General features: G+C 39.7%; 1 protein-coding gene across 19 annotated transcripts in view; it reads left to right on the forward strand.

Annotated features, from left to right (window-relative positions):
- Positions 1 to 27,548, forward strand: part of PARD3 (par-3 family cell polarity regulator) — a 518,486-nt gene that overhangs the window by 368,975 nt on the left and 121,963 nt on the right. For all 19 annotated transcript variants that reach the window (XM_046679514.1, XM_046679504.1, XM_046679509.1 and 16 more), the window contains one exon: positions 4,502 to 4,744. In XM_046679514.1, the coding sequence (XP_046535470.1) occupies positions 4,502 to 4,744 (243 nt within the window). The remainder of the gene's footprint in view (positions 1 to 4,501; positions 4,745 to 27,548) is intronic.

Genomic DNA, 27,548 nt, shown 5'->3' on the forward strand with positions numbered 1-27,548 from the left:
TCTTCATTGCGAGGGCCCGGTCACTCAGTGTGATTTTCATGACTTGTACCTTTTCTGGATATATAAAGACTATACTTCATAGCCATAAAAAAGTTATTTTCATCTTACTCTACCGCAATTAGTGCTAAAAGCCATTTATTGTAAAAGCAAAAATCCTACCGAATAGAAATGTTACGAGAATAGAAGTCTTGTGTGTTTCATCTTCATCCTGCATCATCCATTTTAATTAGAGAAGAGAGTGGTGAACACTGTGACAAGAGTCTGGAATTAAAATCATTAATTGATGTCAAGCTGAAGAGAGACTGTTAGCATGAATTTAGTGACAGCAGGAAAGAAATTAACCTTATTACTTTATTTAGTATATTACATTATTTTGTGTATTATTTTCTATGCAGGTTCAAGGCAATTTCATTATCATAATGAAAAAGACTTTTTTTTAACAGAGAAGAAAGGTGTGAATATTTATGTTTGAACATACAAATTGAAATGATAAATTCTTTACCAACTTTTTAAAAAGTCTCAATAAAAGTTTTAACTGTTGTTTCAATTTTTTTTGTACATTTCAAGGCTAGGGAAATAGTGCTTGATAATATTGCCCATCAATGTCAGTAGGTATAGCTGTCTGTGATCATTTAAACCTCAGGATAGTTCTCTTGTTTATAACTAGGAAGGACTTTTGAAATGCTTAAAGCAATAGACATTTATTTCTTTTGCTAAGTTTTGGGCTAATCAGTTACTTCTGTCATTGCTGAGGTTTGGCTTGAGACAAATGGGATGGAAAATGCTAAACAACAACCTGACTGTTCAGACAAACGAATGACTCTTACATCTTAGAGACAATTTGTGACCTCAGGGTCACAATAAAAGAATAGAGGGGGTGTCCTTTTATAGCATTGACCATCTGGAATCATTAAGGGCTCAACTGAAAGATATTCACTATCTTTTTTGTAAGTTTCCGTAAGAAACTATGCTATTTTTATTAGGACACCAAAAATATTTTCTCTCCTAAGCCAAATATTTCTTTTCTGAAATAAGTTTCTCCACAAAGAATGAAAATATAGAACATGTAAATATAACCTTTTGGTTCTGTTGCAAAGTGCCTTTTCTCACTTTATATAAATAAGACACTCAAGTACAAAAATTTATAGTAAAGAAAATCATTTATGTCTTGTTTATTTGATTGTGAATTGTCACTAAAATTCGCAAAGACCACAGAGCATTCCCAGTTTTTAAAATCTAATTTATGGCCATTTGTACAGCAAGCTTCATTGTCATTACTTTCTAGAATGAACTTTAAAATGCACATTGGTTCAGCTGGTAACCAGATTCTTTAGGCTTTTGTGGCACTAGTCCCACCTTTGTCAGCCACAGGTATGCTGTTGCTTTATTCTAAGGTTTTCATCATGGTTTGAGCCGCCACGGTGGAAAGAGGGGTGAGAATAGCTTTCATAACTTTGGGGATAAATTTATCTGTGATGACAAGATAAAGAATAAAAGTATAATTTCTTATGTTTTTGAAGCTTGGAAAAAAATCAGCGCTTTTAGACAGTACTATAGATGTGACTGTAGTGTTGGTTGGATTCAATGATTAGTGGCATTTAGTAATAATATACAAATTTGGATAGAAGAAAGCGATTGAGAACTTATGAATAGTACCTCATGCTGCTGAGCATTTCTCCTGAGCAATTGATTTGTTAGAAATTGATCCCTAGTGAATATTAGTTTCTGTGTGATTTGGAATAAAAGAACATTCAAATCCAAGACTCATCAATAATATAATAAAATTGATGTGCAAGAAGTTTGGGGAGATTATTTAGGTTTAGATTCATGCCTCCGTTGAGAAGAGAATGTTTGTACTTTCTTTTTCTTTTTTTTTGCTGAGGAAGATTCACCCTGAGCTAACTTCCCTGCCAGTCTTCCTCTATTTTCTATGTGGGTTGTCACCCCAGCATGGCCACCAATGAGTGATGTAGGTCTGTGCCCAGGAACCGAACCCAGGCGCCAAAGTGGAGCATGCCAAACTTAACCACTAGGCCACAGGGCTGGCCCCTGTATTTTCTTTTTCTGATGACTTCCTTCTTTATTGGGGCTGCACTTTCCAACATAATTAGGCTGGATTATTTTCACTTTTAATGAATTGAGGTTTGAATACTGTAGGGTGCACTCATTTATAGACCAATCTAAGTCACTCCCTTTGATTTCAGGAGACTCTCCAAATTCAGAACTTTTGGCTTTATTTCTATTGTAGCCCTCCAAATTTCTTCAGGTTCCCAAACCTCAAGACTTATGTGAATGCACAGTCACCCTGGATATTACCTGTGATTAGATGATTGTCTCATGATGACCGAATATGTTAGCAAAGTGGGTTGTCAGATAAGTTATCATAATTGAGCCTCAAATTAATATCCCATTGAGTTGAAGAAAGAAGTTAATTTCCCTTTTTCTGTACTTTTTCTGGCTGAATACAGAGTCAAAAAGACAGTATGGTGCAAAGAATGAAATTTTCTCAGCTTATATGAACTTTTCATTGTGGATATTCAGTATTTAGTGGTAATCAGCCTTTATAATGTCATTCTTGACTGTCATAATTTCTCCTAAATAAATCAGCGACTATAATAAAAAATTATTATAAATTTAGCCAAATTTGATATTAGACTTTTAGTTGTGGTGTCTCTTATGAGTAGTCTGTCTGTGGGACTTATATTTATTATACTCTAAGACTCTGCTGATAAAAATTTCTTACTTTCCAATGTTCTTGGGAGGTTTTAGGAATATGTGAAGCACTTTTGGTTGCCTCAATGGCTGGAGACACTGCTTGATGATATGTGGCTGGAACCAGTTGTGCGAGAAGTCCTATACAACAATAAACTCGCCCACCACGTCACCTGGGCCCAAGGGGAGCTGGGCCCCTGCCTTAGCTCTGCTGTCGGGGCCCGATCCCGGGCCTCAGGAACCCTCTGCCATCTCTGGCTGCCAGCCCCTACCCTTGCCTTGCAGATATCCTCCATCCAGGCCATGCATTTGAGCTGTGCTGTGGCCTCTCCTCCTTGTGTATCTGTGTCTCCTTGCCAGGACTTCAGTGGAGGGGCGATCATGTGGCTTTCATGTTATTAACTATTTTTGTTAAGGGTTGGTTTATATAAGGAATAAAGCCTTTTGATTGAATTAAAAAAAAATTCTCAAGTGTAACTAGACCTCTGTTGAGAAACACTGATCTGGGTGATTTTAAGTACTTCTATTTTATAGCTGGGAAATAAGGGAAACTGGAGAAATGCGATGTGGTAGGTCCAAAATTTGGAAAACAAGACTGGCATGGTGGTGATTAGCTAGATGTAAGGAAAAATACGCAAATTTAGCTTGCAATGCTATGTGACAATTTTCTGGCTTAAAAAAGAACCAACTTTTTATTTTGAGATAATTTTAGACTTACAGGAAGTTGCAAAGATGGTACAGAGAGGTCTTGTGTATCCTTCATCCGATTTGCCCTAACAGTTACAACTTCCGTGACTATAATATAATACGAAAATAAGGAAATTGACGTTGGTACCATGTGTGTCTATAGTTCTCTGTCATCTTATCACATGTGCAGACTCCTGTAACCACCACTCCAGTCAAAGACCAGAACTCTTCCATCACAGACGTCTTGCTCATGCTAGTTCTCTATAGTCATACCCACCCCTCTGCTCCCACCATAGCTAATCTCCAGCAATTGCTAATCTGTTTACCACGTCTATAATTTGTCGTTTTGAGAATGTTGTATAAATGAAATCTTACAGTCAGAGGGCTTTGTACCAAGTAGCTTGATAAAATCTTAGGAAATATTTAAGCATATCTTCAGAAAAAGTGGTTAAGATTTGTTTCTTGTTATGAAGCAGGCGAGTTTTATTTCAGAATTTGGTTGGACACGTGCCTTCTTGTCCTTAATCTCAGGATTTGCCAGTCCTGGGTTATCACGTAAAATCAAAGTATCATTAAACTGAGAACTTTTTTTGCCATTAATAAAGAATTATGATGTAGAATCATGTTTAAGCTTCCTAGTATGTTGAATGTGTATGGTATATTTATAATGAGTAAGATATATACATTATGCACCCACACAAAAATGTATACGTATATAGTATGTGCATGTGTGTGTGTGTGTAACTTTTTAAAAGATCACTCTCTGCCTGAAAAAAAGTCATGAGTAAAACCCAAGTGGATGCCTACCTGTTCCTGGTGAACTTTTAAAGCTAGTTGATAAGTGACAATTTAACTTAAGATGTAAATTATGACCATAGCTTATTGTCATGAACAAGAGCTATCTCAAATGATTACTTTTGAGCTTCCATGACATTATCTTGACAATCTAAAATGAATATAGCATTATTTATACCATCCATGATCTTATAGCTGCATGAAATAAAATGTATTTATTTTATAACATATTTTGATGAATGTTTCTATATGCAGTTCTTAGAAAAGGCATGGTTTCTCTTGTGTCAACTTTGCTCTGATTTTACAGGATTCAAGCCAAAACTCGAGAATTTAGAGAGCGACAAGCTCGAGAGCGTGACTATGCTGAAATCCAAGATTTTCATCGAACATTTGGCTGTGATGATGAGCTGGTGTACGGGGGAATTTCTTCCTATGAAGGTTCCATGGCTCTCAGCGCCAGACCGCAGAGCCCAAGAGAAGGACATATGATGGATGCTTTGTATGCCCAAGTGAAGAAGCCGCGGAATTCCAAACCTTCACCTGCAGACGGGTAGGCTCCAGGAGCAATCAGGGTATTGCTTCCAAATCAACTTTTGTATAGTTTTTGACAAGGGAGTAGATTGCTCATCAGATCTCAAACCAGAACTGCCTTTTATTAATGGCTGTTAAAAAGCCGTTGTGTCTAAAAGTATTGAGTTTACACAAATCGAATCCTAATGGAAGGAGCGGCAGAGGTTTTGATAGCTTTTCTAATTATTCCAACGTATTTCATCTTGTTCTTAAAATGGTTTCAGACTGGAGAACTAACCTTTAGTTTATAACTCAAATAAAAAGCAAACTTGAAATTATGGCTCTTCTACTTAAGCCATATTTCCTTTTATTGCTGGGAGAGCCTCTAGTTGTGGTGATTAAATAGATGAGGAATGACATGATTTATCCCAATTGTGATTTATTTAGAGGGCCACTTTTTTTTGCTGACGTGATTTTATATGATGAAAGAATTAGCGAACGAGATGTACAGTATAGCTGGTCTTCAGATGGCTTGTTAGTAGCCACAGACCACAGGTCTGATTGTGTTTATCAGTATGGCACACAGGACTGCAATGTTGACTCCATGTTAATGGCTACATATTTCTTGCAGATTTTAACTGACTATATGGCTATATATTTTTTTTTGCTGTGTTTTTTAATGGCTATATATTTGTTTCAAATTTTAACCGAAACAATTTAAAAGCAGATCTTTTTCCACCCCTCTATTTATATATTCAGACACCATATAAAGTTTAGTTCATGAAGAAAATAATACTCATTTCTTTTTATTTGAAACATATGCACATTATTGTGCTAAACAATACGCTAATCCCATCACGTCCTGTAATGGTTTCTTAGAATCATTGCGTTATAGGGGAGCTAGGTTTTGAACATTAAAAATAGCAGGTTTCACTTACAACTAGCGGTTCTCAAGCTTTAGCATGCATCCGTATCCCCTGGGGGACTTCTTAAGACACACACTGACTGACCTTTCCAGAGCATTTTGATTCAGTGGGCCTGGGGTGGACTAACAAGCTCCAGGTCCCCCGGTGGTGCTGCTGGTCCCTGGTACTGCGCGTCGAGAACTCAGTGAGACTAGAAAGGCATTGTGACTATTTCACCCATAGCACCCATGTGTGATTTGGCTGCTGCGCTTGGCAAGCAGTCCCTGTTTCAGTTATTTACTTCCAGCCATTTTTAATAGAGGTTTGCAAGTGCAACAGGTAGCGCTCAGGTAAACCCAGAAGGAAGCATTTTAAAGAGTAGCAAAAGGAGAAGCAGTTCTTAAGGTAAAACTCCAGTCAGGTTATTGTTCTGTTCTTCCTTTTTCTTTTTTTTTTTTTGGTTTTTGTTGAGTTTTTGGTTTTCTTTATTGTTTTATGAAAATCTGTTTGATGTTGACTATAATGAGTGAGTGACGTAGGTTAACATAGGAGGCTTATGGTTTATTTCAACAGCTTGGGTATGACCACCAAGCAGGTTCCAGGTGCTTATTAACCAACACAGATGTGTCAGGATTCAAAGAAGGCTATTATCAGTGACAGTGACATTTTCTTAAAAAACTTCTTGGTTTTTCTGTGCTTGTGAAAGCTGCTTATGGAAGGTGAAATAGCATTTGAAGGCAATGAATGTCCCATTGAAAGTGTTTTCTTGGGAGAAACGGCAGCAGAAACACTGGATTTGCAAGTTAGAAACTTTTGGAAGACCTAAAAGAAAGTTAGTTACCATGTTACTGATCATTGATAAAAACATTAATCATTTTTGCTACCTTCCACATCTAGTTTGAAAATCCAAAAAGTAGTGGATGTGCTTGTAGTGTTTGTTCACAGACCTCAGGAGTCCCACCTGACGTGTGGGATGAGAGTCAGAGGGCCCTCTCCAGGTCCCGAGGTCCAGAATCTGTTGCTTTAAACCCCAGTGCCCTAGAAGAGTCTAACCGTCTCCTGAAGATTTCTGCAAACTTTCAAAAGGGCTTATGTACTCAGAGCCCTGTCTGCTACTGGGCTCCAGCATCTTTGGCTGCAGTCTCTGCTCTGCATCATGCTGACCTCACACTGAAACGCAGCCTCCTAACTAATTTCCATCCAAAACCCACTCAGCAAAACATTCCAAAGGAGACTTTCGTCATGGGGACGAGTCACACCAAGCAGTGAACTGCTCAAAATCACATGGTAGACATCGCTGTGTTCAAAAGCCCCTCTCAGCCTCACTAAAGCACAGACTGGACAGCCATCTGTGGGGGACGTTATAGTGCCCCCAAGGTGTCATTAGACTAGAGAATTTCTAAGACCTTCCAACTCAAGAGAATTATAATTTATCTTTTTTAAAAAAGGATCACAGAAACTTTTTAGTTTTTTATAGTTATTATTTCTGCAGAGAATAAGATGTCCATTAAACAATGATATGACTAATCCAAACATTTGGAAATTATTGCCGTTGTAGGGTACTTCTTCACCTACCTGTAAGTAAGGATGAATTTGGCTGGGAAGTAATGGCATCACCTCTTTTCCTGTCAGAGAGAAAGCTGTAGAAAAGTGTTTCTCAGACTTGGGTAGTCTAGAGACTGTTTTTAAAGCAAAGACAATCTCTTGATACTGCAGTATAGAATTAAATTGTTTTGATTATAATGTTACTTAAATATGTATAAAAATAAAATAGGACTAAACTCCTTCTGTTTACAGCCATTACACAACTATAAAACCAAACATCTTTACAAATTAAATACAAACAAAACAGCAAAACCATTACATTCAAATGAATGCCATTAATTTAATGTGGCCAATAGTGCTTTTTTAAAATCTAAACTCTTGCACAAATCATGAATATGGTGGCGGCTGCTCCATGGCAGGTTCGTTTGTGTGTGTTTGCCTACCCCCACCAGCCAAGGGCTGACTCAGTTCATCCATTGCTTTTCTCAGGGAGAGTTCCGTAGATATCCAGTAACCTTTGACCTGTATGCCACGTGGATTCATGAAGTCCAATTTGCTTCTATTCTCATTAAACTTGAGACAGTGAAAGTAGCGTTCCTTGATGCCTTCATATTTGTAAACTTAAATTCAGACGGTGAAATAACATACTTATAAGATGATCCAGAATATGCTTATATTAACTTTTAAAAAAATAATCATTCAAATGGAAAGATAAAACTTGAAGGTCCTCATAGAGTATTTCCTGTATGAAGAATATAACCAATAAAGAAGCTCCCATCAACTAGCTAAATCTCACCAAAATTTGTGATTGATGTCTGATGAACTTTACCATTCGAATTTTTGGATTCCATGGGAATATAGGCAGTCAGTTGACAATCTGAAGCGCAGCCTGCATCTGTTCTAGGATTTTTATTATTTGATAAGAAAGCAGTATCCTGAATTTTATTGCTTAATCATTTTGATTGATCTTATAGTCAGAAACGGGGATCTGATAGCCCCACATGGAAATAGCCAGGCATAGTTTATTAAATGCTGTGAATTTGATGTCAAAATGAGACACTCTTCTCACTTTCCATATATCATTTATAAAATGCTTTTTATAAGATAGCTTCATACTGTATCTAGAAATATTTCCATACCTGTTTATTTGATTGACACATGAACTATTATCTGACTGGATGCTTTGGTCACAGTGCCATTGTTACTTCTGTTTATTAATGTCCTTGGTAGCATTTTGATTTTTCATGTTGGATTGATGCTAAAGAGAAGCCGACCCTACCCTTCTGTTTCGTGTGAATAACGAGGCTTAAACTCACAAAAATATTGGTGTATATATTTTACCCTACTTTGAACCAAAGACCTCGAATAATTAGCTGTTGTAAGTGATTCATAATCCTACAGTTCTTTGCAAGAATGTGTTCTCTATTTGATTGTGGTGGCTTCAGCTGGCTAGAATACTTTAGAGACTGACACTGTGCTCTCTGGGTTCCCCATCACTCCCCACTGTGGAAGACACTGCTGGTTGCCTACCTGATACCTAGTCTCCCTTCCTTACTTAAGAGAATCCCAATTTTCTTCCGGTTGGCAATGTGCCCAGCTAAAAATTTCAATTTCCCAGGCTCCCTTGCAGTAAGAGGTGACCATGTGACATTGCTCTGACTAATGAGTCAGAAGTGGACCTAGGATGGGACTTCCTGCAAAGCTAATTTTTTCCTGATTAAAATGGAGCTGACATCTTTTGCCCTTTGCCATTTTCCCTTCTCTCTGCCTGGAACTTGAATGGGTGCTCCAAGATGGGATTCATCTAACACTCCTGAAGAGGAAGAGCGAAGCAGCCTGGGCCCTTGAGCGGGTGTCCCGGTCCTGGTGAGCCCACCGTCTACTCCTTATTACCTGCAAAACTGAGCTCCTTACTTGTTTAAGTCAGCTTCCGTTAGGTTTCTAGTTCATGGAGACGAACACCATTCTGAGCATAGTGAGTCATGCACACAAAAACCCAAAGGGAATCATCATGTTTGGATCAAGATTGTCTACATATCGGAGAACTATCTCCCGGTCAGATCGTTTCCACAATGTTTTGTGAAATTAAGCAATGGCCAGACTTCTCCAGTGCTGCTCAGTTAGCTCTTCTACCTTTCATTCTGTTAAGCCCCTCCTTAAAGATGGATTGTCAATCAAACGTCTGCTGGCGTATATCTGTCTTAACTCCGACACACCATTATCTCCTGGCAACTCCTACCTCCACCAACAATCCTGCTATGAGTAGGAGGCAGTTGAGTGAACTATAAGCATTAACTATGGGGCCACACTGCCGGGGTTTGGTTCTGGGCTCTTGTGCCATTAGCTGTGGCAACTCTATGCTTCATTTCCTTATGAGTAAAATGGGGATAATAATGGTACTTACCGCATTCAGCGTGAGGAGGACTAACTGTCAGTACACATCCAGCACTCTGGCTCTGTGCCTGGTCTGTAGTGAGCATTATTTAGGTGTTTGATGTTGCTATTGTTAGTTAGGAAGTGGCTGTTTACTCTCAGGAAAGCACAGCATCCCTACCTGGATACAGAAACAAGCAGGGAACAAAATTGAAAAGTATAAAGATAGATTTTATTCCTTATCCTTAACGTAGATATAAAAGAAGGGATGCAACTCTGCTGATAGGTTTCATTCATTACATAGCTGTTCTCCATAAATCACATCATGTCATGAACAGTGTCTCTTTAAATGAGGACTTAGTGAGTTTGGTATGAGGCATTCCGGATTGTTTCTGCAGTATAAATACTTGGATTGAAAGTCACTTCTGGGTACCATAAAATGGCTTCTTTGAGAGTGAGTAGGGGACAGTGGGATATGAATGCGATCAATTTCTGTCTGTCTTTTGACATTTTGAAGGCTTTCATTCTGTACTTCTCATGGAAATCTTTGAAGTTCTTCGTGTTCTACTTTTTGAAAGCTTGCTGATTCCAAGCTTGCACTGCTCCGTGGACATATGGATGCTTGAACTGCTCAAACCTTGTCTGAAATTTTGACATTTCTGTTTGCATCAAGTTATCTCCTGGCTGGCCGGGAAGGCCGGCATCAGGATCCTAAGGACCATCATAGGCTATGTTCTAGAACAGTGATTTTTCAGATTTTAGCATGTGTACAGAGCACCTGAGATGCTTCTCACAAATGCGGTTTCATTGAACTCCCCTCATGGGTGTTCTGACTCAGTAGGTGTGGTTGGGGACGAAGAACCACATTTTCAGTGAGCACCTCAGTTGACTGTAATACAACCGGTCCATCCACCCTTTGAAAGACACTATTCTTGGGCTAATGAAAAACCAAACTGGAACTCCGACAGAACTTAATGTAGTAAGTAAGGTTTATTAACAGTGAAGCTGCGAAGTAATTTCTCATTTCCATACCGGACACAGCTTTATCTTGGCATTCATAAATGTCCATTGTTCACCTATGATTGAAGAATAATTTTATTTAAAAGGTCAGCCTGCGAGTGTGATATTCACAAACTTTATCCGCTGTTTCTTGACACTAGTCAAAAAGTTTCTTTTCATGTAAGTTATACAATTAATTTCAATGTAAAAGTTTAGTGTGTTTGAATTCTAACAAAGAAATGATGAAATGCTGGTTAATAATGTTTCTTATGTGCTTGAGGATACCATGCAATTCATATTTTTATATCCAGATACCAGAATCTCAAGTTAAAAACTTCACAGAAAGACAGCCCTAATGGACATTTGCTCACTGTCACCACGCAATCATTTGCCACCAAGAATGCATTGTCCTCAAATATAATTGAAATCAAATAGGTACATGCTGCTATAAATCTAAATAGCAGGAAAATAGTAGGCTAGACTCCCCCAGCTTGTTGAGGACACCTTAATGGAAGCATAAATACCATAATCAGATGCTTTTTGCATGCATTTTACCACTAAAGAGAAAATGCCGATTTTAAAAGAAAAGACCTTTGTGAACTTGTTTTTTCCCCCATTAAAATGGAATCCAGTTGTGTCAAAAGGAAGTCTGGCAGACAGAACAAAACTAATTTTCTTAGATGCAGTTATTAAACATATGCTCTTTTAAAAATGTTGGGTCCTATAACAAAGCTGTATTTGCTATTCAAAAAGTCAAATACCACTTTATTTACTTGCATTTACTTGATATTATTTATCCCTGCTTTTCTTGAAATGTGAGAAAGTAAATTCCGAAATGTAGTAAATGTCATTGTCATGTGCGTTTGCAAATTGGTGCCATTCCTAATTAATGTGCTCTACCCTGGCCACATCTCACTGCCCTTAAGGTATTCATTTTTGACCTTGGCTAGTTCCTTCTCCATTCACCTCAGCAAATGTTCCAAACTCTGTTGTTCCCTTCAACATGGCTCTCATCTCCAAACCTACAACCCACCTACATCTGGCCCCCCCCACCCCGGCTACCTCCCTCACACAGCTTGCTGAGGATCCACTCTCCTCCTTCCCTGCCAGCTCTGTGAACACTGCCGGATCCCAGCCCCACTCCTGCAGGATCCTGCTGCATCTCTCCGCCCAGCCCCTCCTTTAGGCTGCACCTCTCTCCTGGTGCTTGCACATAGACAGTAAACATGCTAAAGTCTTTATCATGCTGTTAAAAAAAATCCTTTTTTACCCTCGAGCTATTTTCTGCCCTATTTTTCCTCTTCACTTCTAATCTAAACTTCTTGAAAAATTAATCTGGATTTGGTATAGGCTGTTGTATCTTCTTTCCCATATCTCATTCACTCCCTGTGGTAGACAGACGAATAGCCCTCCAAAGAGGTCTACACCCTACTCCCTGGAAACTGTGAATGTGTCACCTCACGTGGTAAAGAGGATGTTGCAGAGCTGATTAAGGATCTTAAAATGGGGAGATTCTCCTGGATTATCGAGATGAGCCCAGTGGAATCACAGAGTCTCCATCGGTGAAAGAGGGAGGCAGGAGAGTCCAAGCCGGGGAGAGACTGGAAGATACTACACTGCTGGCTTTGAAGACGGGAAAGGGCTGTGAGTCAAGGAATGCACGTGGCTTCTAGAAGCTGGAAAAGGCAAGGAGAGATCCTGGCCTAGAGCCTGCAGAAGGAGCGCAGCCCTGCCGACACCTTGGTTTTGGCCCAGTGACACTCAGTTCAGACTTCTGACCATTCCTGTAATGGACTTCTGTTATCTTGAGGCAGTGTTTGTGGTATCGATCACAGCTGCCAGGCGATTAGCTTCCTAATGGCCTCCTAGATTCCTGGTCTGTAAACACTTTAGTTCTTTCCATTGTGGGTCACTCTGTGGCATTCCTGAAACCCTGTCCTCTTAGTTTCTGTGGTTCTGCTGTCTCTTGCTTCCTCCTTCCTTTCTGACTATTCCTGAACTGTCTCTTTAGAGATCGCCTTCTACTTTTCCCTAATTTTGGATTCCCTAGGGAAATAGTTCTGAGCCACTGCTCTTCCCCACGTGTTCTTTTTGGTTACAGTTTTAACCACACCGCAGCCCGGGCCATGCATAGTCTGCACTAGCCCAGCCCTCTGCTCTAAGTCCCCCAACTCCTGGAGCTGATGCCAGCTGGGAATGCGTGCTTCTTGTGTCCCTCAGGCTCATAAGCTCAGCCTCTCCAAAACAGAATTCATCGTTTTTCATTCCAAACGCCTTCTAGTTTCCTTGGCTTCATCTCAGAGAATGCCATCACCACCCACACATCTACTCAAGCCATCGGCCTTTCTTTGGCAGCCAGCCTCTCTCCCCCAACATTAGCCCGTGACACAGGCCTACCAGTTTTACATTCTAACAAATTCCAGGTCCTCGCGCTCCTGCTGTGCCGCTCCCCATGGATGCTGGCTGTAGTCGCCTAACTCTTCTCCTTGCCGCCGGTCCTATTCGCCTCAAATCCCTGTTTCACCTTACATTTTCTACCCTAAATAAAAATCTGACCATCTCAGTCGCTGTCTTAAAATTATTCTGTGGCTGTTTATTGTCTCCAAGACACAGTCTGAGTCCTCAGCATGGTGTCCCTGGGCCTCTGAGACCTCCCGTTTCAGCCTGGTCTCTAATTATATCAGATTATGTGGTCTTGGTTCACATTGTACTTTCCTAACACAGGATCCATCTAAAAGTGTAAATCCAACTACATCTATTACGTGGGTGAATTAAGTGGCTCTTTGATGTTATATGTTCTGCAAATGTTAAATTTTGGTGAGTAAAAACAAGTGATCACCATTCATTAAGCTATTCTAATATAGTTAGAGATGCAGCAATTAAATCAAAGACGGAGGTGACATAAACAACCCAACAAATGAAATCTGGAAAGTAATGAAGCCATAAATAAGGTCATGGCTAATTTTAAAGACTTCTTGTTTAATTCTTTTTGTTGATTAACATTGCCTGAAACCACAATTTGTTTGTAGAAGTAATGTGTAATGGGGATTGTTTGTTTATATATTTATTTTAGCCTTAGAGGAAATCTAAATATTCTGCAGAAATATGAGGATAAACGAAAACTATCTTAGACCTTGGCAGTTAGTAGGCAAATAGTCCTCCAGCAGAGTGTGTTCATTTTTGTTTTAATGTCTTTCCCTTTCAGGATGCTGAACTTTTGGGTCTTCAATGATGAGCTGGCCACACTGTGGTCAGAATCTCCTGGAGCTGCTTGGTATTTCATTTGATGTTAGCTTGCTAACAGAAGCTCCAAGATCCTGGGCGGGGCATTGAGGTCTCAGACTATCCAGGTGTAGGCTGGCGTGCAGTTTGGCATGATAACTCATCTTTTTATTTCTACCCAACTGCCTGGTTCTGCTGTCCTTTAGCTAGTCCAAACCCGTACATTCAAGTACCAATCTTAGTGGTATTTAGTGGTCTTAGGTTGGTGTTATTTTTTTTCTTGCTCTCGCACAAGGATGGAATATCAATCAACTATTCATATAAATTCATGAGGATTTATGTGGAGCCCTGCTGTGAGATGCATTTTCAACTTCTTGGGAGACTTGACTGGGACCTGAATCCCAAGTCCACTTTTAAATTAACTTCTCAGGTGTTCTAGAGCTTTTTCTTGGGCTCCCCAAGCCCTCAGTGTGCATAACTATTTGATTATTCTCTACTTGTTGCTTCATTCTTTCTCCTTCCATTAGTTCCCCCATTGGTTGATTTTGTGTAGCTTAAGAAGAAGCAGTGGTTGATTAAAAAAGATATTTTTTGTCTTTTCCAATCAAGGAAGTGGTTGGGAAATTCTTAGCTTCTTCCACTAAAATAGGTGTGTATATAGAAACCTGAAAATTCAAACTTTCTGTATTGTTACAGAACAGAAAATGACTAGATAATTTTTGTATTCTATTGATATGTAGTAATTATTTGAAAAATGCATTTCAAATTGTATAAAAGGGACTTAAATGTTTGTAGAATGAATGAATGAATGTATACTGGGGTATATGTACATTTCTATAAAACTCAAATATTTTTAAAACTGAATTTTCTATATCAGTTTATGCCTTTCATTATTAGTTCTACCCAATAAACTAAACAGAGCTATATTGTAGAATCCTTAGGAATATAGAGTTTCAAAAATAGTTGTTCTCAAGCAAAACACCTTGGGGCCAGATAAGTGTCTCCAGGGTGGTTCCTTTTGGCAAGGCGGCAGGGTGGGCGGGTGGCTCTTTCAGCTTAAATCGTTTACAAATAAATTTACTATAAATTTAAAAGTTAAACAGATATTATTGGGTAAGAAGCTAACCTTAGCATGCATTTGTGCTTCTTTATTACCCTTGTTTTAACTGGAATTCCTGGTTACCTCCAAGGGAGGCCTGCCTGGCTCAGCCCCAGAGGATGCTAATCTTCCCTGGGGTAGAACCAGACTGAGCCTGAAGCGAACCAAAGTAGACAAAGCCACTGAGCCCAGCTTGTACCAGAGGCTCAGACTATCCAAATGAGCTGCAGGTGCCACCTTCAGGAGCCTGATGGATTTCCTGAGTGTGCATGAATTTTGACTAAGCCTTTATGACTTGGAATTGATGGGTAATGTCAGTCTGAATAGAAGAAATAGTATTGTCTGAATTAGAGAATATGTTCAAAGATACTATACTTTGAAATACTTCCAGCAGTTCAGATGAAGGGCTAACAGTGTTTTGGTTAGTAAACCTTTATTTTTTAAACTTTACTGTAGATTGTTTTTATTCTAATTTAGATATAAATCAGATTTGTTTAAATTTTGTTTAGATGAGACTCATTTGTTGATTCCAACACCATTGGAATAGAAAATGATTATTCTAAATGCTCTTCAAATAAATCCTCCTAAAATCTCATTTCTACTATAAATTTATATAGAAACAATAGCAATTTAATAGTGAAAAGACAAATTCCTTTATAGATTTTCAAAAGTTGTCAATAGTGGTGTCTGAAATAATTGTATCATTCACCTAAGAAAAATACTGCCAGAGTTGCATGTAATTCTGTAATTTTAAAAATAAAAGTATATTGTCTTCTGTGAAGGAAAATGTGATTTAAAAGAAAAGTGAGCCATTCCAGAACTCACTGATTATCACGACTTGAAAACAATTCCCTCCAAATAAATCTTCATAACAACAAAATAACAGATATCTTTTGCCTCTCTCTTCTGGTCTCTGCTTTGGTACTTAACGGGTCATTTAATGCCAGGTACAAAGTTCGAAAAGCAATAGTTGCTTAGTCGTTTGAAAGTTATATAATAACTTGGACCTGCATCAGGCACTTAGGCAGACAACCAGTAAAGTAAAATTTTAACTCCATGTTTGTTTTAAATTCTAATGCCATGTAGAATTCTTAAAGAAGGTTGGGAGAGGGGATAAGAAGGGTGCAGCTGGAACTGGGGAATGCTGGGAGACATAGGGTACTAGCTGAGCAAGTTATGGACACCCAACTGCAAGGAGTACCATGAAACTACTAGTTGTTGTGAATCTGGACAGTTATAGTGATTTTCTGGCAGATGGCAGTTTGTGTCTTGAGCAATGAGGATTTTCTCTAAATTTCACAAAGTTAGCATGTGGCCTGTAGGGGAAAGGACAAGGACCTAGAAAAATGACTTAAGTTTTATATAATCATAATCTTGGGGCAGAAGAGTTTTGTTTTTGTTTTGCAAGCTGCATTAGCATAACTTAGAAAAAATCACCTGCTTTGTAACAGAAACTAAAGCTGAGGATAAATACTTATTTCAATTATTCTCTTTTTCTTTCATTTCCTTCCTTCCTTTACTCTGTATGTTTAAGCTTTGTGAAATATTCAAGGGCTTGAATTCTTTGAACAAGCCCAAAGTGCTTGTACGTGTTCACCTTCCAGCCTCTGTGTCTGTCCTTTCACCCCGCAACCGTTATTTGGCAGCTGCTGTGTGCTGAGAAGGATGGAAGGTGGCTGGGGTACAGGAATGAGCAAGACCTAATTCACTTCTCAGGTTCCTCTCATTTGGTGTCACGTGACAGATGACACACAATATGTTGTACACAGAGCGATAAGAATTCAATAGGATGCTGAGGAGATACACTCAGCTTGGGGAAGGAGGGGCTTCTAAGAGGTCGTGTACTCGAGCTGCACCCTTGATGGGTAGAGCTGTACTATATACGTGTGTATGTGTGTATGTGTATATATGTATGTATAAACTGACCTAGTTTTGACTGTCAGTGCAGTCTAGTTAAGGTACTGGATTTATACACTCCTAGTAAATATTAAATATGGTCAACACTTTACTATGTAAACTTCTTAATGGCTCCTGTCCCTAAAGGGCACTGGTAGAACTGTTGTGCTTTTCTCTCTGGGTAGTTTGATTCTCTGAAAAGTTTTTATGGGATTGCATCTAGTAAGGCTTGCCCAGCTTCTAGGGCTCTTGGTGTCGTGAACCCTCAAGTAGGTGGGGCATTGAAGTCGATAGGATAATGAGGTCGAACCTGGACAGGAAGAGATGCTGCAGATCCAATTAGGTAGCAGCCAGGTGGTTTCTACATGGGTGGGTCCAGGATTCAGGGGCCATGAGTGATAGCTGTGCTTGGCATATTGATCTTATGAATCGGTTCCAAAGTAGGTGTGTAAGAATATTAATGTCTTTAGTATAGTATAGTATATCTATAGTATAGTAAAGATGCTGTACTAAAGTGACATTACGCATTTGAGGAATGTAACGGTCTTGTTTTGGCCATTCATGACTGTGAATGACCTGTGATTTGCAATACTGCTAGGGCCTGCAGGCTTCGCCAGAGCATGGAGGGGGGGGGGGAGTGGAACTACGTTAGTAGTTAGTAGTTGCACATCTGTTGAACATCTTCTGGACATACACACTCCCTTACTAGCCCAGTTCAGAAACACTGGCAGATCTGATAAAGTCATGATTTAGTCAGCATCTTCCTTCTCATATTATTTCTAAGGAATTTTATTTGCATCTGTGAGAGTCTCATTAACCGCTCTTTGTAATGGATGAATCCAAAATGTACTACCCAGTTTCTTTTAAAGAGCAACATATCTTTGAATGTCTTGGTTTTCCCATAAGATTTCCAGCTTTTATACTAGATCAACGTGAACTGGATATAGGTGTAGTGTGACCCTTGCTGACTGAGGGCTTCATAATGTCCAACAGTCCGTCCCACTTACAACTGAAAGCAGAATGCTGGTTGATTTTTTAAAGGGCAGGAGGTGCCCTGATTGTTTACTGGGACTTCCTTTACAGCTACTGCGTGAGAGCGTCACTTCCGCACTTTTACGTGTAGTACATTCTTGAAAATGTTTAAAAGTCGCATGACTGCCAATGCCACACATATATATGTACGAAGGGATGGGATGGGGTTGTGTTCCCAGAGAGACGAGACGTCATGGTGGAATCGGCAATGATGTTGCCTGCAGGCACTGGTGATAAACTACACTGTGCTGGGAGGACCCGGGACTGAGGAGACCCATGCCAGTGCCCTGCCGGCTCCCCGTCACTGCAGGGACAGGCGTGTAAAGCCAAGCAGCACCCTTTCTCCTGCACTGATGTCCCTCTTGACCGTTTTCTGGGCACTGCCTTGTGCTTGCACATGGCCACCAGGGTGAGTTTCCCTGAGTGGCTTCCTGCTTGAAACCCTTCACTGCCCGCAGTGGGAAGAGGAGTCGTCGTCGGAGGAAGATGGCCAGCGGAAAACAAGTTGGTTGGCACTCCAGGCAAACTCTGGGGCATCACAGGAGCCTCAGCCCTTGGGCAGGAGTGAGTGACGGGGGCTTCTACACGGAATGCCACACCCCCAGGAGCGCTCACCTGCAAAGAGCGCAGCTGCCTCTGAAGGGGCCTGGCTCTGTCGCTACAGCAGCTGGGGCAGGGGTGGGGGCAGGCACGCCACCCGCAGACTAAAGTTAGTTGGTCTGAGAAAATACAAATGAATTATAATCATAACTCTCCTGTTCTCCTTCTCTGCACTCCTAACTACCTTCTCTGCTTTGTTTTTCATACTAGTGCTAATGACATTATGATATGACATAGTCACACCTTCAAGATTGTGTTGATCTTTCATCTCTAACAACTAGAATGAAATTGTGTTTTAAAGTAGGAATCTTTGTTTTGTTCATAGCTATTCCAAGGCCCAGCACTTAGGCATTCAAATATGTGCAATAAATGAGTGAAGGAATAACCCAGTGCCCCTCAGCGCAGCAAAGGCAGCCTGTGGGCATAGGATAGGGCGGGGCAGAGCGGGAGCTGCGTCTGAGTAGAGAGGGCCTGCTTTAGGAAAAACATGTGACCTTTCCGTCAGCAAAATGTAGTCAAACATTTTAATTGCTAAAATCCCTTTTGCTTATTATATGTTAAATTCATAATTCCTTTTTTCATTCTTCCTCCTCAGTTTTTTTTTTAAAAATTTACTTTTTTACCTTTATTTGTTCAACTGAAGGACAATTGCCAGGTATCCTTGTGTGTGTCTAAGGCATACAGCATGTTGATGACACATTTATACATTGCAGTATGGTTAGCTAGCACCATGGCATTGGCGAACATCTCTACAGTTACGTAATTATCGTTTCTTTTTTTTTTTAACAGGTTTATTGAGACGTAATTCACACACTATACAATTCACTCGTTGAAAGTGTACAATTCAGTGGCTTTTAGTATATTCACGAGTTACTCATCCATCACTGCAATCAATTGTAGAACATTTTCATTATCCTAAAAAGAAAGCCTGCTCCCCCTTATCTGTCACTGCCCCTCCAGGCCCCGCCCCCACTCCCAGATCTAGGCAACAGCTAATCTGCTTTCCGTTTCTATAGATTTGCCTATTCTGAACATTCTCTATAAAATGTAAATCCATAATTCTCATAGGTTTCCTAGAGCTTATGTCATTTTGAGAGAGAGAATGTGGTACGATACCAGCCAATATGATATGCTAAGAGAGGATGTGCTATCGGTATTGTTAGCACAGGATCTGGGCCAGCCTGAGTTCACATCCCGGCTCTGCCAGTTAACCTTCTGTGCCTCCCTTCTTCTGTCTGTGAAATGGGGATAACAGTGCTTACCTCGTTGGTTTTTTTGTGAGGATTAAATGGATAACTCCATGTATTGCACTCTGAATGCTGCCTGGCACATAGGAAAAGTCCAGTAAGTGTTAATTACTATTATTATTATGCCACCACCATCCTCATCATCATTTGGATACTTGAGTTCTAAGAAGCTAAAAAGTTTGCTGCATAAATTGTTTTTGCGTGAGTCTGTGATGATTCTGTATTTTTTTAGCATCTTTTGTGTGTAAAAACTTATTTAGATTCCTCGCTTTTTTTGATGCTACAGTTGACATCTGCAGCTTTCGACATTATGCCCTGGTGCTAAAATGTGCCTTGCTGTGGACATTTGATGGATTGTCTAACTAGGAAGCGCTCAATCTGCAGTAATTTGGTGTAGTATTTAACTTGAATGGCCACAGATTCATTTCCTAAACAGGAGACCAAGGTGACCAAGGGTTGTGGGTTGTGGTGTTGGAGGACGTGAATGGAGATGGGGCTGGCCTAGGGGCTGAGCCAGGTTCTTCCGCAGCTTGTGATGCAACCTGCGGCTGAGTCCCGCCTTTGGAGAGCCTGGCTACTGCTTCCCTCCTGGAAGGATGGGGTGGAATAACAAGGCCATTTGAAATAGCTCTGTGATATAGTTAAATAAAAGCTACCATGTACTTGCATAATTTTAGTGCTATATATGCCTTGTATTCATTATATGATAATTAATTAAAATAAGCTTCAGTGTTAATAAATTGGTAGTACAGAGTATTATTGATGTTTTATTTATGGTAAACAGGAAATAGCTGAGTGATTTCTTTTTTATTCCCATCTTAGAAATGATAAATCAAATATGAAAAGGGGCTAGATTTATTTTTTTATGATGTGTCTTTTTCTCGCACACTTTGTCCACTTACCTGGAATCAGCTGTGTACGTACCTCACAAAATGAAGTCTCCTGATAGCCAAGGATAGCTAAATACCCATCAAGGAATAAATGAATGCGTGTGAGTTGTTTTAATTAGCGAGGTGTGATTTAAAGGTTGCTGAAATCAAAAAGGCTTATTCATTTTTCATCAATAATCACTTACCTTAATATTTCATTAGAAACCGCTGATTTTCAGACCTCCTTCTGAGCTTTGATTCATTATGACTGCAGACGTAATTTACCTTCCCCTCCTTTTCTCGTTCTGGATTATACTCTTTCATCTCTGAGACACTGTTAAGATGTTTCCAACATTCACAGGGCTGCTAATTGATCCAACTTTTTTATGTAACTGTACTTAAAGCTAAGAGTTCTAGGCTGTGGAAAGCTGCATGTATGTGAGTGCCCACGCGTGTTTTTAGGCAGACTTCTTTCGTCATTTGAACAACTGATAATAACATGCAAATTTTCTGTTTCATATGTTCTGAGAGTAAAGACTGACTGATCACATGCAAAGTCAGGAAGTAAATAGCTGGGCCACATCCTTAGACTATGCCATCAATCTGAAAGAACAAAGCATCTTGTGTGTGGCATACTCGGCAGATGAGATCACTATCTGCGCATCTACCTTATTTTCAAAACATTTCTCCAGTTGCTTTAGACGCGGACTTGCACTTGGCCTCAGAGTGCAGTGTGCTTGTGTGTCCTCAGGTGGTGGTTCTGTTCTAGACTTCTGTGCTGCCACCTACAGAGTGCCGCTCTGACGCAGCGAAGCCGAGAGCCAGGCTCTCACTCTAGTACGATGCACGTACAGAAAAGAGCCATTCCTCTTCTTAAATTGCCCGGTGACTGTGTGTGACCGATCACAGCAGAGAGAGCCCATCTAGGGTGTCGGAGTCTGATTGGAACCTCTGAAAACCGCAAATTCCAAGCACTTCTCCTTAAATGCATAGATGGGTCTTAGGTTTTTGGAAGTAACTAATCTAAAACATGGGAACGTACCCAGCACAGACTGAGATTCTGACAAGCTGATGCTAACAATGAAAAAAAATAAATAAATCGATGAATAGATAGACATTGTCGTTTTTTCCAGGTTAATTATGAAATGCTGTATGTCTGTCGTCTACAGCCATGTTGAACAATTTAGATAAAGTACATATTACTAACCTTCATTAGCTGTAGCAGTTTCAATGCTGAGTAAAAATTGCTCAGTGTTAAGAAATAATAATTTGTGTGCTTAAAAATTTGGTAAACATGTATGTGTTCAGAATTGTAAATATTTTTATTGCACCATAAGCTTTATTACCTTTTCGGTGTTTCCTAGAAAACTTGGTGCTGACTTTTCTCATGTCCCAGATTCCTATTCCAGAAGTATCTCTAAAAAAATGAATGAACCACCAATAGGCATATAAATGTCTCCTTATGGAGAACTAGAAGGACACATATGTGTTAGGAGATATTAGTCAGCATTAAAAATAATAAGTCCTTGTTTACCCAGAACTACTCTTTACACTTGGTTTAGCTTTGGAATGTTTGTTGGTAACTTTTTCTATAAAATAAATGCTTTTTTCTTACATGTTGGAATTAGTGTGACTTGCATTGTGTGAGTGCATCTGTGTTTCAGTAATTCTGTTCTTGGCGAGTGACGCTCTTCAGGATCCGGGAAGAGGCTCAGAGATACAGTGTCCAACATCTCTTGAGCGGACTTTCCCTTTGCCTTTGTGCTTTTCTCCAGCTGCCTGTCCTGCTTCACGGCCTCTGGCTTACATGTGGCGTAGGTATGAACAAGTGTGGCCGGGTGGTGGCGGGGACCATGTGGCTTTAGCTTCAGATCTTGGCTCTGCCACTTCCTTGGATGTTTGGCAAGGTATTTAACCTCTGTGAGCCTCGTTAAATTCATCTGTATTTTAAATTTTGGGTCCCATTGTTAGACCATATGTCAGCTGTGTCCTGATTTTTATATTTAGAAAATATGTTCTTTGTAAGCACGCATCATGATCTGTGTTAGAAGCTATTGGGGCTTGAAGAGAAATGCAGATCCAGTCCCTGATAGTAATGCTCTCCTAGTCTTTTGGGAGAATAACAGACGGACTTCAATAACACAACCCGTTTTATTGACCATACTGTTTATTTTAATAGCTAGACCAGAATGGTTTGATTGACTTTTTAAAAATCTGGTATGTTTTTTGCCATATGGACAAGGCCATATCTAGAGTGCCAGGCTAATAAGCCTTCTCTTCTCTGCCAGTGAACCATGAAAGTTGTCAGCAAAATGTTTCGTTTCGAATTGATCATTTTCCAAGCTCTTGGTGACGTAAACACCTATCTTAAGAGGGAAAGTACAGATTATCGTTCATCAGTCACTGGAAATTCGTTGCACCAAAGAACTGTAGGCAACCAGTATGTGAAATGATCTAGAAAGGAACGTACACAGTGTGGTTGCGGATGCCTAAAAATGGTGTAAAACTACCCTCAATCAGTTGATTGTGGGCCCAAGGTGCAGATTACTTTCTTTGAATGGTGTTATAACACTGAAAGAATGTAAAACATGGGAGTTTAGTAGTACTTAGCAGTAACATATTTTTTTTAAACAGTCACGGTTTAAAATAGGATGACTTTGTGCTTTTCTCATTTTTATAAAGGGCTCAATGTACAAATCATTCTGAATCAGAATACCATTAATTCCTGTGTATAGGAATGAAATGATATAATGATGTTAGGTCATCTTCTAATGTTATCAATTAATTCTTAAGTGTTCTTTGCATCCCTAGCCTCCTTGGTACCATCAAAATATTTGTATCTTTCATTTCATTTCTCTCCTCCTCATGTTTGTGTTTTCCTTTGCATCCTTTAGCATATACACTATATTTAAAGTAGCTTTTTTAAAGTCCTTTTTCCTCTAATTCCATCATCACTGTTGTTTCTGACTCTGTTTCTATTGACTGATTTTTCTCCTGGTTGTGCATCACATTTTCCTCCTTCTTACATCCAATAATTTTTGATTGGCTGCCAGACATTTTGAATGTTATGATGTGGAGGCTGTGTTTGTTGTATTTTTTAAGAGTGTTGGAGCTTTTCTGGCAGGCAGTTAAATTACTTGCTGATTGTTTCTTATTTTTAGATTGCTTTTTTGTCTCCTTTAGGACAGGTCCAGAGTGGCCTTCCAGCTAAGGTCTGATTTGGCCCCCTTTCCAAGGCGTGTCACTTCCTCACTGAATACGGGGCGTGTTCAGTGAGTGTATTCCGTAAGGTCTCTTCCTGTGGCTGGATAGCACTTGCCCAATTCCTGGCACTGTAGGACTGCCTGAAATTGCTCTTCTTCCTGCTGCTGGGGAATTAATTTTTCACAGAAGTTGTTCCTGTCTGAGCTTGTGGCGTTTGCCCTGACTCACGCCCAGTGTGGTGCTCAAAGACTGAAGAGGACCCACCCAGGTTTCTGGAGCTTTGTCTCTGTGTAGATCCTCCTCTCAGGTAATCTGTCCTACAAATTCTGATCCCCTCAGCCTCCCCAGATGCAGAGCTCTGCGTGACTGCAGTGCCACTCGTCCCCCTGCCCTGCACCGCACTCTGGGAATTACCGCCTGACAGGGAGCCCAGGCCACAGTAGGGCTCTCTTCACTTGTTTGCTTTTTTCAGGGATTATAGTCCTAGTCTTCCTCATCCCTGTTTTCTGAAAATAGTTGTTTCCTATATTTTTCTAGTTTTCCAGTTGCTTTTAGAAAGAAGGTAATTCTAGGCCACTTATGCTCTCATTGCCAAAAATGGAGCTCTCTTAAAATACAGACAGTCTTGGGGGCTGGCCCCATGGCTGAGTGGTTAAGTTCCCGTGGTCCACTTCGGCAGCCCAGGGTTTCACTGGTTCAGATCCTGGGCACGGACCTAGCACCACTCATCAGGCCATGCTGAGGCAGCGTCCCACATAGTACAATTAGAAGGACCTACAGCTGGAATATACAGCTATGTACTGGGGGGCTTTGGGGAGAAGAAGGGAAAAAAAAGATTGGCAACAGATGTTAGCTCAGGACCAATCTTAAAAAATAGTCTTTATCCTCTGTATTTGTCTTTGTCAAAACTCTAGTCACTCTAGGTTATTTCCCATCCCAGAATATGTTGATCTTTTCCCTTCGTCAGTCCTCATTACATATGCTTTTTTTTTTTATCGGTATGGAACTGATGCATACAGACTTCTTTATCTCTATTATTAAAATCCCAATTCTCCAAATGCCATCTCCTCTGCAAATTTAGTACATCTAGCCGGAATGAATCTCTCCTCTTCCTTGGATTCAAAAAAGTTTGTACACCTACTAATGACTTCCTCAAGTGTCTATAGAGGGTGGTTCCAAGCTCTCTGATTCCCTCCACTTGTTGCGCGATTTGTATTTCTCCTCATGTTCTTCTTTAGCGATGGAGGGAAATCATTAAGGCATTCCCTGAGAGCTGTTTTTAGGACTCACTCTGCTGCTAGAAAGCAGTCTCCTACAAGGGGTGCTTGTGATCCCTCTGTAAGTGGGTTACTTCTCCTATAAGGAGATAAGGATAAGGGCCATGCCCTCCAAATGCTTTTGTACATTTTTGGAGAATTTAAAGGTGGGTATGTAGGATGAATGAATGAAAAAAGCTTGGCTTAAAATTGTTTAATGGTTTTATATATTTAAGAAGATTCCTTACATAGCATGTGACTTCAGCATGTAAGGATCATTCACTTTATAAAAGTGCATCACATAACAACGTTTTGGTCAAGGACAGACCACGTATAGACGGTGGTTCCATAAGATTGGTACCATATAGCCTAGGTGTGCGGTAGGTTACACTGTGTGGGTGTGTGTAAGTACACTCTATGATGTTCACACAACGAAAAAAATCACCTATCACATTCATATCCCCATCATGAAGTGATGCATAACTGTAGATATAACTTTTCAGTGACATATCGGTGACAATGAACAGAGTATATCGCTTTATAAATCTGTTGTTGTACTGTAATTTTTTTGCTAGGACTCCCGACCCCACCCCCCTCAAAGAACTATAATTCAGTGCTGATAAAGGTGCATATACGTCTTTTTTTCTTGGTACATTTCTTAAGCCAGTGATAATGGTATATCCTTCTGCTGATGATGCTGGATTTAAGACGAGGCTTCAGAGGGAAACAAACAAAGAGTATTGTTATTTTGCGACCCTTCCATCTTTCTCCTCTTATCTCTGTTTTCTTCCAGTGCAGATATTCAGGCACTACTGGGCACTGTGTTTAAAGAGACACAACATTTTGCTGATTTCCTTTAGATGTTTCCTGAATAAGAAACATGTTATCCCTTAATCAGCTCCTTTTGAGATGTCTGTTTACACTAAACAAAGTCCTATTCCAGTTAGTTTCGAATTCTAAGCAAAAGCTCTGGTAATGAAACATTGTCTGAAGGAGCACCCTGTTACTGCAGTGCAATATTGAAGTTGAGGTGCAGTAGAAACAATATTAAGCTTGTTAGCACGTTTATCGATTTAACTGATCAACCACATCCAAGGACTATATAGTGACTTAAGGGATTTTTTTCTCTCAAACTTAAACACCCTGAACTTTGGAAACTGAATACGTCTGTTCCCTCATCTGTAAATTGAAATAACTGTGTACAAATAAATACTAAGAATCACTATCTTGTAGGGTTATGTGGGATAAATGAGATAATATATGCATAGTGCCTGCTTGTAGTAGTATAAATATATTTTGTTGTGGTCAAATCTCATGACAAAAATATATTATGATAAAATAAATCCTTCTAATAAGTAGATCTTAAAAATGCAATGAGTAGCACAGTTACTGGAAGAAGCAGTCAGTTTTAGCACATTATAAACTTTGGGACAACTTCTTAGACTTAATTTTAAATGCAATTTATTCTATATAAAATTCTGGCCAAATTTTGGAGTAAACGAAATGAGAGAGTCCCCAAACGTGACATAGTGGGCAATGTCCTTAGTATATGTGGTGTATGCATAATAATGATTTGTATCTACCTGGTGTTTTCTGGATATTGTGCTGTGAATGTATGTTCGGCTGGGAGGAGAGAATTTCAAAGTTGGACCATCAGTAGATGAAGTACTGTAACGTTAATTGGCAACAGAATTTATTTCATAATGTGTATGATCTGTTGCAGGGGTAAAATAGATTACTTTTAGATACCCACATAAAATTGTTTTCTCACCAGATAATTATATTGGCTCTGTGTGTAACACAAATTTTAAATATTTTATGTTATTAGTAACACCAGTATAACGCGGGAATTAACAAGCTAGAAATGCAAATACATTTTCCTGTTTCTTACACTGTGCCTGCAAACAGAGAATTGGTTCTGTAAATTATTTTCAGTGTGCGCACTTTTTAACAAGGTCCTTAAAGTGGTAATCATTTCTCAGTTTCCAATGTTGAGAGTACTGATGGTTTGACAGCTGTAATGTTGCTTTTGCAGGTGATGAAATATTGGTTTTCATTAAATTTTATGTTAAAAAAGCTTATTTAGAATCATAGATTTTTAGCATTTTAGAGTGGGAAGGAACCTGATCTAACAGTCTTATTTTACAGAAGTGGGAGCGGAAGGGTGGGGGCGCGGACGCAGGCTGTTCCTGCTTGTCGTCATCCGTCCTTTTAAGGATGTCTTGGTACCGCGGCAAGAAGACCTGACGTGGAGTCAGGAAGCCTGCAGGCTCGTGGGCCACTGTCCTCAGGTAGGAGTGCTAACTGGGCCAGTCACCTGATTGTGAAACAGGGATAATCATACCTGATTTGCCGCTTACAGAAGGAAAATGTGCTGATAAAATAAAGTCTATGTATGAAAGCGTAGTTAAAAATATAAAGCTCTACCTATGTGTTGAATCATACTATTAATAATTATTCCTGACTATTTTGACCTCTTCCATGACCTCTAGAATTATCTTGAGTGAATGAGTTAATTCAAAGATATCTATGACGGCAACTCTGAAGAGAACACCCAGCATGCCAGCAGGTTATTGGAATACGCCGGCATTGAGCTA

The sequence above is a fragment of the Equus quagga genome, chromosome 12 (assembly GCF_021613505.1).
Source record: "Equus quagga isolate Etosha38 chromosome 12, UCLA_HA_Equagga_1.0, whole genome shotgun sequence".
NCBI lineage: Eukaryota > Metazoa > Chordata > Mammalia > Perissodactyla > Equidae > Equus > Equus quagga.